General features: G+C 48.7%; 1 protein-coding gene across 1 annotated transcript in view; it reads right to left on the reverse strand.

Moving 5' to 3' along the window:
• Positions 1-15,397, reverse strand: part of LOC119973445 (reelin-like) — a 415,628-nt gene that overhangs the window by 163,035 nt on the left and 237,196 nt on the right. Inside the window, 1 exon segment of the mRNA XM_038811578.1 lies at positions 2,936-3,172. Within this exon segment, the coding sequence (XP_038667506.1) occupies positions 2,936-3,172 (237 nt within the window).

Genomic DNA, 15,397 nt, shown 5'->3' on the forward strand with positions numbered 1-15,397 from the left:
CTTTCCTTTGCTTTCAATAAGATGTCGATTTGGCAAGTTAAATCTCTCTGAATAACTCAAGATAAGGTTGAATGGTTCCTTACCACTTAACATTGTTTGGCTGTATTCAGTTAATTATAAAACCTGGTCCTCTGGGATCTGTTACAATATTCTCATTCCCTCACTATCTAACATATACAATTCTCAGGGCTGGATCTATTTAAAATATAAACAGTAACTGAGTCAAAATATAAACATTTTCTAAAATACACCTATTAGACTAAAAACAATCGTCATTAATTAAAACGTCACTTTTTGGCATTTTTATTGTGCTTGCCGAGATGTCAAAGCAACTGTTTCTCCCAGTTATTTTGTCCCAACATGTCATTCAAGCACATCTGAGCTAACTTACAGAGGTGAAAGTTCGCTCACCATTAGGTCTTAGGTCTCATTTCCATAATACCAGCGAGCTGTGGATAATGTTTCAATGATATTCGACCTTTTGGAAAATGGGGTAAGCTAGCCCACAGGTATGTCCTGGGAGGAATGTAGGGGCGGAGGGGTCCGGAGTTCATGCAGTACTAGATGGAAGCAGAAAAAGCAAGAGTTCTGCTCCTTGACACGTTAAAATAAGTGGAAAAAATAAAATCTCTACTTGTTCTCCAGCAGTGTTCACTGGTCCCTTTCTGAATGACTGATTAGGCCATGGTAATCCTGCAAAAATTGAGCAGTGCAGTGCCCAGCTTTTGTCAAGTTTAACATCAGGATCCTAAAACAGATATTTGGCCCCTTGAATATGCTAATCAGGAGCTGAGCAGACTCCGAGGCGGCTGCCGTGTTTCGCTGTGGAAGTCTCAGAGGCGATTGGATACAACCATTCAAATATGACACACAAGTGTCCAGCTCAGCAAACTAAATTGGGAACATTTGGCAAAGCTGAATGCGGAACAATGCTCCCGATATTCTGTTGGAACACCCTACCTCAAAATCCTGATTAAAATTTCCACTCCCATATCCCACAGCTTCTAAGTTGTGGTCAGTCACGTCATGCCAGCCCAAGCTCATCAGGTTGAAACTCTCCAATCCCGTTTCACGCCAGATCATTACAGCAGCCAGGCAAGAAAGGAGACTTTCATTCTACTGGACCCAGCTGGACTCAATCCCAGAATCTAATGGTGAAAGGACCCAGGGGTCGACTGAATACAGCCTTACAAGAGCCCAATAGGCCAAGTACTGTCTTGTTAACCATGTACTAATAAACTGATTGGTGGATTTCCATGTGAAGAGTTTTCAATCTGTCATGAATCCAGAAAAATGAAGCATAAATAGTGACCATATCAACAATAATCTTACAATAACCTTTATCTTTATTGTCACAAGTAGGCTTACATTAACACTGCAATTAAGTTACTGTGAAAAGCCCCGAGTCGCCACATTCCGGCGCCTGTTCGGCTTCACAGAGGGAGAATTCAGAATGTCCAAATTACCTAACAACACGTCTTTCGGGATTGTGGGAGGAAACCGGAGCACCTGGAGGAAACTCACACAGACAAGGGAAGAACATGCAGACTCCGCATAGACAGCGACCCAAGGCGGGAAGCGAGCCTGGGATCTTGGAGCTGCGAACAACAGTGCTAACCACTGTGCTACCGTGCCGACCACTGGAAAAATCAGAGCCAATGTAAACTCCAATGAGTAACACTAGAAAACCATAAGCCATTTAGTTTAAACCAACCAATTAAATCATTGAAGAATTAATTTGAAAGAAAGCTAACCAAAGTGTAACAATGGGTAAATATGACTAATGCCTTCATAGGTATAATGTTCAATTTATGTATTGCTGAAAAAAAGATAGGAAATGAGAAACACACTGTGATAGTCACAAAAATCATAATTAATGACTGAGATAGGTGGACTGTCTGTTTTGCATTCAATGGATGCACTGAAATAGTTCTATACTCATGGATACAATAACTCATTCAACATATAACCCTGACTCAAAATACCTGTACCACCTTTACCCTTTCGATGGATAGCCTGCACCCTTCCTGCTGCTTCTGAAGCAAATCCTTGAGGAGAAGTATTATTGTAACAACATTTGTGAGGAAATAAATGACAACTTTATTCTTCATGTTGTTTTAAAATTAAATTGGTGAAACTCTGCTGCTTAATTCATTCATCATTCTCGGCTAGTTAGCTGCCAAACTCTGAACAACTCTGATCTGGAGGATCATTAAACCAAATTGTGGAATGATGGGAAGTGTCCGTCTTCCTAAAGCAACTTCAGGACATCTGACTTGGTTATTTCTTGAAGACAAAGGCAAAATGCCATTACAGTATATACGGTAGCATTGATATTTTAATTTGAACTTCAATATTATCAAATTACAACAAAGAGTGTAGAAAGTCAAAGAAAGATAAATGAGAAAAGCGCACATCAGCACCAAATAAACAATTATCTTTTTTTTTAAATTTAGATTAGCCAATTATTTTTTCCGATTTAAGGGGTAATTTAGCGTGGCCAATCCACCTATCCAGCACATTTTTTGGGTTGTGGGGGTGAAACCCATGCAAACACAGCGAGAACGTGCAAACTCCACACGGACAGTGACCCAGGGCCGGGATTCGAACCCGGGTCCTCAGCGCCGTGAGGCAGCAATACCAACCACTGTGCCACCGTGCTGCCCTAACAATGATCTTTTTGACCACTAACGATAAGTCAGTAAGAATTCTTCATCCAAGGCAGATTCATACCCCCGAGTGCGATCTAAATCTTCTACTTGAATCTCTCAGTTTAGAATATTACACCGAAAAAGTTGGAAAAACCAATATGAAATGAGAAGCAATAATATCCTATAGTTTGACTAAATACACTCTTGTTTTCCAAACCTGGAACAGTTCTTTACGGCAGAATAAGAAATTGATGCAAATGCGCCAGCTGGAGCATGCTCCCTACCTTAGAGACCAGTCGTGATTACAGTAAGGTTGGACATTTCCCAGGTAGAAGCCCAGCGACTGTGTCACATCCACAAGATTGGTGAAGTTGAGACTAATGCTGTTGTACAGGACTGACGTCATAGTAATTTCATCAATGGCCCACACGTCCTCATGCGGCCCAGAGTGATAAGGCTGCCACCACCGGAACTGAATGCCAAACTGCTGGGCGTTGTCTGGGAGCTCCACAGAGATGATTCTATGACCAAAAAGAGCTTTGTGTGAACATTCCACGCAACGTAATCTGCCAATCATCCCTTTGTGTTGACTGCATTTTCTGCAGGTGCAGAGTATGGTGAAACACGGAGAATCGCCCAGGGCCGACATCAATCCCGCCCCCGCCGTGTCCCGAATTCTCCGCCACCCGAGATTCGGCGGGGGCGGGAATTGCACTGCGCCGGTCGGCGGCCCCGCGCCGATTCTCTGGCCTGCGATGGGCCGAAGCTCTCCCGCCGGCATGGATTAAACCACCTTTCTTACCGGCAGGATTGGCAGCACGGGTGGGCACCGGGGTCCTTGGGGGGGGGGGGGGGGCACGGGGCGATCTGACCCCAGGGGGTTTCCCCACGGTGGTCTGGCCCATGATCAGGGCCCACTGATCGGCGGGCGGGCCTGTGCCATGGGGGCACTCTTTTTCTTCCGCCTTCGCCATGGTCTTCACCATGGCAGAGGTGGAAGAGATCCCCTCCCCTGCGCATGCGCCGGTATGACGTCAGCAGCCGCTGACGCTCCGGTGCATGCACGGACCTACGCCTGCCGGCGAAGTCCTTTCGGCCCTGGCTGGCGTGGTGCCAAAGGCCGTTCACGCCAGCCGGAGGAGCGGGAACCACTCCAGCCTGAGCCTAGCCCCTCAATGTGAGGGCTTGGCCCCTAAAGGTGCAGAGACTTCCGCACCTTTGGGGCGGCCCGACGCCGGAGTGGTTCACGCCACTCCAACACACCGGGACCCCCCGCCCCGCCCGGTAGGGGAGAATCCCGGCCAAATTCAAGCAGTGCTCACAAATATTGTCCTGCCAAGGGGAACGATTTTGCAAGGCGTTAAAAGCAGGGATGTCAAGACAAGAAATTACACAGAAACATGCTGACAACATTTTGATAGATCTCATTCGATATTTAACAAAATTATTTTTTGTGGCGGAACTGTTTCTGCTTTGTATCAAAGACAGTTAAGGCTTCGAACATGAAACTGAACCAGAAGTCTTATAAGGCAAAGCTTATTAAGTAGTTTGGGGGAATTTCCTAAAGAGTTGTCAAATTATTTAGCGTTCTTCACATGTAAGTTACAGGTCAAATGATCAAAAATTCCAGTAACATTCACTGTCAAAAGAACCCTAGAGAATGATGAGAAAAATTAACTTGGCCAGCTTAGTACTTCACTTATTGAGGTGAGATCATTTCCTACAGAGACCCAGCGGGAGTCCAGGTAACGTAAGCTTGATTAAAATTTAGTTGCACTTTTAAAATGATTAGGGTAATAGCCTGTTGCTCTTTCAAGAGCACGTGATGGCCTCCACGACAGAAATCTACTTATGGGGGAGATGGTGGAGTAATGTCACTGGACTTGTAATCCACAGGGGCCAGGCTAACACTCTGGGGATATGGGTTCATATCCCATTATGGCAATGGGTGGAATTTAAATTCAATTGATAAATCTAGAAAATTAAGCTGCTCTCAGTAATGGTGAACAGGAAACTATCATCGTTTGTTGTAAAAACCCACTTGGTTCACTAGTGTCCTTGAGTGAAGGAAATCTACCATCCTTACCCGTGACTCCAGAACCACAGCAATGGCTCTTAACTGCCCTCTGAAATGGCCGAGCAAATCACTCAGTTCCAGGACAATTAGAGATAGGCAACAAATGCCGGACATGTCACATCCCATGAAAGGATAAAGGAAAAAAATTCCAGCGCAAGTAACAAGGGAGCGTAAGAAGTGAACAGCCATTAAGGAACCCAAGTGTTAAAATGTTATTGTTTAAAGGAGAGGTCAATGCTTAAAATGAATCATTATGTTTGGATGCAAATCTGGATCATGCGGTTGGCAACATTGATGGATTTTTAAACCAGACACACTTTGTTGATATCTTTCATCCAATATTTTACCATAGAATTAATCAAATAAATGGATCAGGGCTTGCATTGAATGAGTGAACAGTCAGGCAAATCTTTCATTCGCAAACAAATCCTACAATCTTTTTTTTGCCATAGATTTTAAATATAAACAATTAACAGGCCAACACAAAAGCTCTATTCTCAGCCAAAGAACTAAAAGACATATCTGTTTGTGCCGGAAGTTTAAAAAGCTTCAAACAAGTAAATATTGCCTCTCTTTCCATTGAGTCAACAGTTTAGACTGAATTCGCCAGTTTACTCAGAGTTGCCAGTCATCATACTTAGGCAGAAGCGAAAGTCAGTTTTTCATCTCTACTCCTTTTTCCTAATTGCTAATACAAGAAATTAGAGTTTAAATTTAGTACTTGGTGTTTGATCAAAACGTTCTTACCGACTTATATATTAGAACAGTGTACTCCTTCCAAAGTATGGAGCACTAATGAAGAATAATGTCATGTTTTTAAACAACTGTCGACATATGGAACAGCAGGGAGGACATATTATCATTGGAAAAAAATAATTCTATCTCCATGATTAGCTCCATAAATCAACAACACTTTTCCCACCCAGCTCCACACCTGTCAGGGCCAGCAAGCAACTGGATTTCTTGGCAAACTTACTGGTCACGGCTACTTCACAACCCTGATGATCTTCCTATCTAAAATAACTTTCAGTAGGCAGCAATGCTGAATTTCATGTCTGCTTTCAATTTATTAACAAATGTAAATCCTTCACATGAGACTGACTTGTGCCTAGTCAGCGATTTCTATTGGACAACGCTGTTACTTCCAAGTTTTCAAAGGTTAAATTTCAATATAAACTATTTAGAATGAGATCAAAGACACCTGAAATATTTTATAATGCAAAGGCGACATTAATATTTGAAGTGAATGGCAAAAACTGTGGCAAATGGATTTCAATGCTGGCAAGTGTAGGGTCATCACTTTGAATTGAGAAAATGGTGGAACAGGATACTTTTTAAATGGTGAAAAGCGAGAGCTGGTGGAGATCCAAATAGACTTGCAGCAGCATTTTCAGCCCCTGGTGGGGGTGAGTACGGAGACAGGGCATAAGATTCACAACACTGATTGGTTACTTGGGGTTAGTCCACCCCCTCTCATTTTCCCTGAGGTGGGATTGGAACCTAAAGGACTACTTGCCCGCAAGTGGTGCGGAGCCAATTGAAGATATGTAATTGCCTATTAAGGCCTATTTTCAGAAGTCCACTGGAATTTTCCTGACGGCCTGTGGTCCCCCTCCTCAATGCATAGGCTCCAGGCCAACTACCCAGTACAGCTTGAGGGGCCAGTGGTCCAAGGTAGGCTTTGTGCCCTTCCTCCCTGTCTGACCTCAGCTGTGTCCTCGGATATCTTGTGGACAGTTCCCTCAACATCAAAGTATGTGAAAGGGCTGCCGAGGCCTTTTTTAAATCTAAAAGTTTAAAAAGTTGGAGGTGTCCTCTCTCTTGTTACCTGAGCTGTAGCCTTTTATCTCCTTCTGAGCTGGATGCCTTATTCTTACTTCTCCAGAGTTGACAGCCCACACCCCAAACCGAATTGGGTGGCCAGCCTGTACTCTGGCCACTAGTGGACCAATTGAGGGAAAATTGTTGCCAGGTGACGCTTTCCCGCATCGGTCCTTAACTTGACCCCAATGTTGACGCCCTGACCTAAAAGGCAATCCCTATCCTTGGGATACAGGAACAAATATAATGAAGAGATACAGCAAATAATCAAAAAAAGCGAACGAAATGTTGGATTTTATACCTAGAAAATCAGTAGACAAGGGGGGTCGATCAAGGTGATGAGAATTAGTGAGCAGTGAGAACAGGAACGTGAGTGCAAAATCCCACAGGAATCGGGAAATGCAATCCCCGCTGGTGAGATCACATTTCCCAATTGTCCACACCCCTCGCCGATGACATAATGAGGTTCCCATCAAGGAAGGTTGGTAACCTCATTTAAATACATTACAATATCATTAGCAGCCTTCCCCTCCCTCACTAAATATTAATTGCGCCCCAGCGTGAATAACAACAGCTGTATAGAAATGAGAACCTGGCACCCTCACCTCCGATAGGAATGTGGGAGGTGAGCGCTCAGGCTCCATTACTCTTCAGAGGGTAAGTTGGAAAGGGTGCACTGGAGAGGAGTGGGAGGCCGAGGTAAGTGGAACTCGGATCCAGCGGGTGGGGTGTTGTGTCTCAGCATTTCGGGAGAGGTGGGGGCGCCTCTCGGGACCCCCTTGATCGGCTTGTGCCCATTTTTCCGGTGAAGGATTGCCCTTCTAGAGAGGCAGGTGGAGGTGTGTGGGGGGCATGTGGCCTGCTGAGGCCCTTGAAGGGTCGAGGTGTTTCTCTCTCGCAGAATTGAGAGGGGTAATTATGGGAGATTAGCCGCTGGGGGAGATTAGCCACTGCGGGAGAAGGGAGAGAGTGAGGCTCATTGGAAAGGTGCTCACAAAGGGAGATGTGCATGGCTGGATGTCCCGGATCCTGAGAGGGTTGTGGGTCAGGGCATTGTCAGGTCTCATCATCGCTCACTTTTATGTTCTCTCCCTATCAGTTATGGTTTTTTGAGAAAATCTTGGAGTCAGTCGAGTTGGCAGTTCTATTGATAACGGTGCAGCAGCAGCAGAGACCTCATCGACGTGCCACTGCACGCAGCCAGGCTGCACGCAGCCAGGGCCAGGGCCTGCAGAGGAGCCGGAGGCCGGGCCCTCTGATCTTCCAGGAGCAGGGCCACAGATGGCGGCGCCTCGGAAGAGGCAGTACGAGCCATGGTTCTACTGCTGGGAGAACCTTCTATGTCAGACGTACAGTGAATAGAAAGGCTACTTCTGTCCTGGGGGACGGTGGACCACCAATGCCAGGGGCTTCAAGAGTTGCACCACATGGACTGGGAGGTCACCCTTTGCTCTTGGCCCTGAGAATCACAGCCACTCTGAACATTAATGCCAGCGGCTCGTTTCAGGGCTGCACGGGTGAAGTCTGCAACATACAAATGCATAAGGGAGGTGACAGATGTGCTATTGTGAGGCTCCATCAATGCATTAACTTTGACTGGGATCAGGTGAACAACACTTTGCCCACATAGCTGCCCTACCTCAGATTCAGGAAGTCATCGACTATACCCAGGTGACTCTGCGTGCCACATTTCAGCATGAGGTGCCATTTGTGAACCGCAGGGGATTCCAGTACCTCAATGCTTAGTGTGTGACCACGGCATGCGCAATATGTGGTTGTGTGTTCATTTCCCGAGGAATGCCCATGGCAACTACATCATGGGAACCTCGCAGATCCTAGCTGTTTTTGAGGGATGGCAGCAGTTGGAGGAATGGCTCCTCCATGGAATAGGGGGGCAACTGCAGTGAGATCCAGAAACCCCACCATTCGCCAGTGTTGACACCCTGGATTCCCACAAGTATCTGCACCATGCAGTTGAAGCCCTGCACTATGGAGTTCATGCCCTCAGCCATGGAGGTCATGACCTGAATCGTGGTGCGCACCCCCCCCCCCCCCCCAAACCATGGAATGCAGGTCCTGCATAAGGTCTCCACTGTGCACACCACCCTCGCAGTGTTGGCCTCGCTGCATCAGAATGATGGCACCATCTCCTCGGACAGAGGGCAATAGGACTCCTTCAGTTGGCCTTACAGTCTGAGGAGGGATACGGTCATCCTTTCCTGATGCTCACGACTCTGCCTTTGTAGCTCCAGCAGCTGTGTCCTCTTATAGAGTAAACTGGCCACAGCATCCCAGGCGGGGTCGGTGACTTTTCTGACAAGCATCTCCCCGATCGAGGGTAGAGATTTTCCCGCCTCTGCTGGACCCCCATCCAGAAGCTTGCTGAGGGTGAATCGTGGACCGCCATCCAGAAGCTTGCTGAGGGTGAATCGTGGACCGCCATCCAGAAGCTTGCTGAGGGTGAATCGTGGACCGCCATCCAGAAGCTTGCTGAGGGTGAATCGTGGACCGCCATCCAAAAGCTTGCTGAGGGTGAATCGTGGACCGCCATCCAGAAGCTTGCTGAGGGTGAATCGTGGTGCAGTCATTCTGGCTGCTATCCCCCTGATTGGACTTGGGACAAGTGCTGCGCAGTGCTGGGGAGGTGTTTAAATGTTGAACTCCACAGATTGCATGCGTGGCGGAGCGAGCGAATCAGAGAGAGGCCACCATGGGAGCAGCTTGTAACACATGGCCAAAACATTTTTTATTTAAGAGATTGAATATGCGGTGACTTTTCCTTTCAACAGCGCTGATGGGATTCTCTCCGTTTTACTCGGGACCGACACTTCAAAGAAATATCGGAAATATCGGCGATACGGTGGCAACATGGTTAGCACTACTGCCTCACAGGTTCAATTCCGGCCTTGGGTGACAGTCCAAAGATGTACCAGTTAGGTGGAATGATCATGCTAAATTGTCCCTTAGTGTCCAAAAGATTAGGTAGGCTTACTAGGTTATGGGGATAGAGTGGAGGTGTGGGCCTAGGTCGGGTGCTCTTTCCAGGGGTCCAAATGGCCTCCTTCTGCACAGTAGGAATTCTATGAATTCCCGCCCATCAACACAAGAAATAGGAGGAGGAGGCCCTTAGACCCACAGGGCCTGCTCCGCCATTCAGCAAGATCAGGCTGTTCCAATTGTGGCCTTAACTTCACTTTCCTGCCTGTCCCCCATGATACTTGACTCCTTATCAGTAATATCTAATCAAAAGTACAGCTACATTAAACCTAGTTAAACCATGGCTGAAGTACTGTGGGTAGTCCTGAGCACCACACCTTAGGAAGGCTATATTGGCCTTGGAGGTACAGCAACACATGTTCCAAGCGTAAAACTATGAGGAGAGATTATACAAATACTACATTCCTTCAAATTTAGAAATGATCAGTTTTTTTCAGGAAAGTCAGGGAAACTGAGAAGGTAGAGAGTTAAAAGCTACTTCTACTGGTTGGGGATGTGGGAGCGGGGCCTAGTTTAAAAATTAGAGTCATACCTTTCAGGAATAAAATTAGGAATCGCTTCTGCATACAAAGGGTGATAGACATTTCGACCTTACTTCTCCAAATGGCAACTGACGCTGGATAAATTGTTAATTATAAATCTGAGATTGATAGGTTTTGTTAACCAAAGGTATTAAGGGTTACCGGGAAAAGGCAGGTGAATACGTGGAGTTAGGTCACACAATCAGCCATGGATTCCTGGAAAGGGGAACACACTTGAGCCACGAAATGGCTTACTCCCGTTCCTATATTCTTATTAAAATTTTTATAACAAAGGGTGCTGCCTTCATTAAGCAAACTATCGAGTTTTCTGCCAAATGATAAATAATCAGGTGGCTGCATAACAGGTGTACAATTCTCCGCACCAATTAAACACTATGCATTCCCAGGATGCAATGCCCTGCAGCAGGTGTGTTACATAGACAATCAAACATTTGAAGTAAAGTCACATTTCAAATACTTTGGCCATTTGACCTTCAAAATAACATTAATGAGTTGAAGATGACAAACAAAAATAACTGAAGCTGAGGGCCTACAACTCAGTGTGGTCCAAAATGTTAGCTACTTCGAACATCTGGTTAATTTGGAATCCAGATGTAGCTAATTGCATTACTAATTAATAGCTTACCTTGTCAGTATTCATATTTGCATGATATTTGCAAGGATTCTTTAATTTACGGTGTGTTTGTTCATAATATGGCAAGACAAAAATCAGACTGCGTGGGTGTATTGTAATCCTTTTGAGTGACTTACTTCCTTGGTTACCATATGATGGTAAAGGTTTAAGTAAATATACATATATCAAGTGCATTTACCTGTATTCAGGGGGTATATACCCGATGTCTTCTACTAAAAGGGAAGCTGCGGTAAGAAGGGGATGGGGAGCTGCGTACGATGGAAGAGTGTACCAAGACGCCATGCAGAGACTGATCCTTGCGAAATTTGGGGGGGAGAGTGAGGGGAAGATGCATTTCACGGTAGCATTGTGCTGGACCTACCTTCCTCTGCAATTGCAGAAGGTGCAACACCTGCCCTTTACCTCCTCCCTCCTCACCGTTTGAGGCCCCAAATGCTCCCTTCAAGGTAAGCAGCGTTTCACTCGCACTTTCTTCAATCTGGGCTACTGTGTTTGCTGCTCCAAATGCAATCACCTCTACATTGGGGAGACTAAACACAGACTGGGTGACTGCTTTGCGGAACACCTTCACTCAGACCCCAACCTTCCTGTTGCTTGCCATTTTAACTCCGCACCATGCTCCCATGCCCACATGTCTGTGCTTGGCCTGCTGCAGTGTTCCAGTGAAGCCCAGCGCAAACTGGAGGTGCAGCACCTCATCTTCCTGGTGGGCATGTTGCAGCCCTTGGGATTCAGCACTGAGTTCAGCAATTTTAAATTTTAACCTTTCTCCTCCTTCGTAAACCCCTTTCTTTTTGAAAAATATGCCACTCATGTATTGCCTCAATGCAAAACACCCCCTCCCCCTCTCACACCAAGTCACCCGTCAATTGTTTTTAAAGTTGCCACTTTTTGTTGCAATTTTTACATTCTCCCTCCTTTCAGTTCTGATGAAGAGTCTATGGACTCGATTATTTAAATGTTTCTCTTGCATCTTGGAGACCCCCTAGCAGGCGCCGTTTCGCACTGGTTTCCACCAATATGGACCAGGCGTACTGGAACTTGGGGGGGGGGGGTCTCCCAGGTGATCGGGGGCTCCTGGTGATTGGGCACTGGGCAAGGTGATACGCTGGCACCACCGATGCTGACTGGGCACCATGGCATAGCCAGCCTGGCACCCAGGTGGCGCTGTCAGGGTGCCTGAGTAGCACGGCCAGGGATGCTGCTGGGATGCCCGGTGCTGGTGTGCCCGGGTGGCAGCTAGCCTGCACCGGGATCGGGCCAGGTGGCGCTCTCAGGGTGCCTGAGTGGCACGGCCAGGGATGCTGCTGGGATGCCCGGTGCTGGTGTGCCCGGGTGGCAGCTAGCCTGCACCGAGATCGGGCCAGGTGGTGCCCTGCCTTTACAAAATTGGCTGCCAGGGGGCTGAAGGACCCCCTTATTGATAAGTTGGGGCTTTGGTGGGGGTTCAGAGATCGGTGCCCTGACCTCTTCCTGCAGTGGCGGAGTTAGTGCAGAAAAAAATAAACTCTGTTTCTCTCTTGATAGATGCTGGCAGATTTTCCCAGTGTCCTCCATTCTCTTGTTTCAGATTCCAGCATCCGCAATATTTCACTTAGTATAGAATAGAGGTGGTTGTTTTCAGAAAAGATTAATTAAGTGAAATGTTAATTTTAATAATAGAAGGGGGTTAAATACTTAAGTGAATGTTTGTTTTCATAAGAGATTAGTTGAAGGATTTCCAATGGAGTGAATATTTTTTTATCAATGTGTTTTTTTCAATAGTGAGATCATCATCAACTTTATTTCATGCCAGCATGGCGACTGATGTTCGCCCATCGATACCAGGTGAGTTGGCATAGCGGGGGTAAGGGCAAAGGTTAGTGGTTGGGGGTCACGGATTAGCACTAAGTAGGCATGGGTAAAGTGCCATGGGGATGTGTTGAGGGGGGGGTAGGGTTTGATTAGGGAGTAAGAGGGGTAATGGGGGTGGTTAGAGAGGCATCTGATACAGGAGCATAGGTTGATATGAAGGGTGGAGGCAGTAGATGGCACAGGTTGACATGGATGGGGCGTGTATGGGGGGTGAGGTATGAAAGCGGGATGTTTTTCTTGTTTGATTGTTTATTCTTTCGTCTTTCGAACAGTTCTGGTGCACCGAGGCAGCTCTTTTGGCCAGTCCACCTCCACACTCGGCAGCCTCCGCACTCGGCAGCCTCCGCACTCGGCAGCCTCCGCACTCGGCAGCCTCCACACTCGTTCCAGGGACTCAACTCGTAATCCAGCCTGTCCCCTTTGAGCAAAAAAAAATCCCAACTTCCAGATCCCTTTTTCCCAGATTGAGTTTGTGAAGCTGGGAAATATTTCAACTCTGTGAACCCAACCTGGGAGTGAAAACCCAGGCCCAAGACAGCGGGTGAGATCTTTCAGCCTTGTTACACTCGCGCCCAAGCGTAACCAGGCCGGTGAATAGCGGGAGACGCCCAAAACGGGAACCGCGCAGGTGCCATACAGTTTGTGACGTAACCGGCTCACTCCCGTAGGCGAAATCGGGATCTCGCTGTAGCGTGGCGAGAAACCATTATCACCACCTAAGCCCCATTTCCATACAATTAACAAGAGCCACCCCTTATCCAATGGCCTCCCATCATTCCGCAGCCTCCCCGGCAAGTGGCCACGCTGGCGCTGATTAGTGCTCCTTTTTAAAAACGTGAACCTGACGGAAGGGCTTCTGTGGGGGGCCGAGGAGGTGAGCAGCCATCTTTGCTCACAGGCAAAGAACCCGGGAGCGCTGGGCTAGCTGCTCCTGTGCTCGGTGGGGGAGGGGAGACCCTCGGCTGGGATTGGGGTCCCTCCACAGGGGTGGGCCACCATGGGAGGGTGGGGGAGGAGGGCGCTATGGGGAGGGTGGGGGGGACAACCGCTCGCTGCACCATCATGCCAACTCCTGGATCGTGTGTACCCATTCCAGGGACAGTCCTTGTCCCTGCTGTTTGCCCTCGGACCACCCATAACCCACACCGGCTGCAGAGGCACCTGGCCGTGCAGCTGAAGGCTATTGCTAACAGGAAATTGGCAATTGTGGTTAAGTGAGCACATCGCACAACCCAAGTATAATCCCGTGGGTGGGTGGGCCATGTGGCATGCGGGAGTCACTGTCTGGACAGTGTACCTCAACACTGGGGGAGGCAACCCCACACACACAGCAGCAAACATCCGAACACCCAGGGGATAGGGCACAGTTCCAGGGAACATGTCCACGGCCGGAGGGTGGGTGAGTGCCATGTGGAGGGGGCCCAGCACCTGCTCGCGGTGATGCATTGTGGAAGAAACTGGGAGAGGCTTCCTACTGGCTGTGCACAGGGTGTTTATTGTTCAATACAGGTCCCCACTCTCCTGATGGTGCAGCTCTCTCACCCCCTCAAACCCCAACCCCTACCTACTCTGTCCCCCCTCCCGCGGTGCCCCCAGTGATCCTCGATGCCTTTGGCTCTCCTAGCTCTACCACTAGGTCTGGGTGTGTCCCCAGGATGCACATCAGAGCTGGAGGCAGCCAGCTGCTTACCTCGTCCCGTGACCTTCGATGACCCTGGCGGCCGTCCTCTGGGGCCGGATGGCCCGGCTCACTTGTCGACGGCACATGCACAGCCGTGCCACCCTGTCCCGTGTGCTGACCCTGAGATGCGGCCTCATCAAAGTGTTGGAACTCTGGAAAGTTGGTAGGCACTGTCGCCAGCATGCCCTCCACCCGGTCGGTGCCCATTGGGCCCTGAGATTCACCTTGGGACAGAGGGGCAGCTGGTTCGAGCCCCAGTTGCCATATATTGTCTGGCTCTGCCAGCCCTGGCAGTTCCCCAGGGTCTGCACCATTGTGTTGACGCCCTCAGCAATGTTCCTCAGTGACTGGGACATGCTCTGCAGCGCCTCGGAATGCCCATTGCGACTGGTTCAAGCTCCGCAGAGCCTCGGCCATTCCCAACTAAGAGCGGGACATGTCCCGCAGAACCTCAGCACGGTCGGCCTGGTGCTGGGTGACATCCCCCAGCGAGGCAGACATACTGCTGAGACCCTCAGCAATGGCCGTCACCGACTGCGCGACGCCCTGGACACCTTCACTCACGGTGCCACGTTGTGCACCAGGCTCTGCACTGCGGTCGCCACCCGAGCAGTGTTAGCCTCGCTGCTACTCATTACCGGCGCCATTTCCTATACCGGTAGCCTCTGGGACTCCTCCAATTGCCTATGGATCTGCTGGAGTGACGCTGACATCAGCTCCGGGTAACTCTGTTCCAGAAGCTCAGTGTCAGGCAGGGACCCAGCTGGGTCCAGGGATCCAGCAGACCTCCGACTGCTATCTCGCCTGGGTGTCCCTGCCTCCCAGCTGGGTCCAGGGATCCAGCAGATCTCCGACTGCTGTCTCGCCTGGGTGTCCCTGCCTCCCAGCTGGGTCCAGGGATCCAGCAGACCTCTGACTGCTGTCTCGCCTGGGTGTCCCTGCCTCCCAGCTGGGTCCAGGGATCCAGCAGACCTCCGACTGCTGTCTGGCCTGGGTGTCCCTGCCTCCACCTGATGTGAATCAGCAACTGTGTGGTGCTCACCAGATTGTGCCCCAGAAGCCTGGCCACTAACATTTCCCATTGAGATGTGTGTATCTGTGATGGTGGAGCTTGGGGATGACAGCTATGCCACGACTATA

Source organism: Scyliorhinus canicula, chromosome 11 (assembly GCF_902713615.1).
Source record: "Scyliorhinus canicula chromosome 11, sScyCan1.1, whole genome shotgun sequence".
Classification (NCBI taxonomy): Eukaryota; Metazoa; Chordata; class Chondrichthyes; order Carcharhiniformes; family Scyliorhinidae; genus Scyliorhinus; species Scyliorhinus canicula.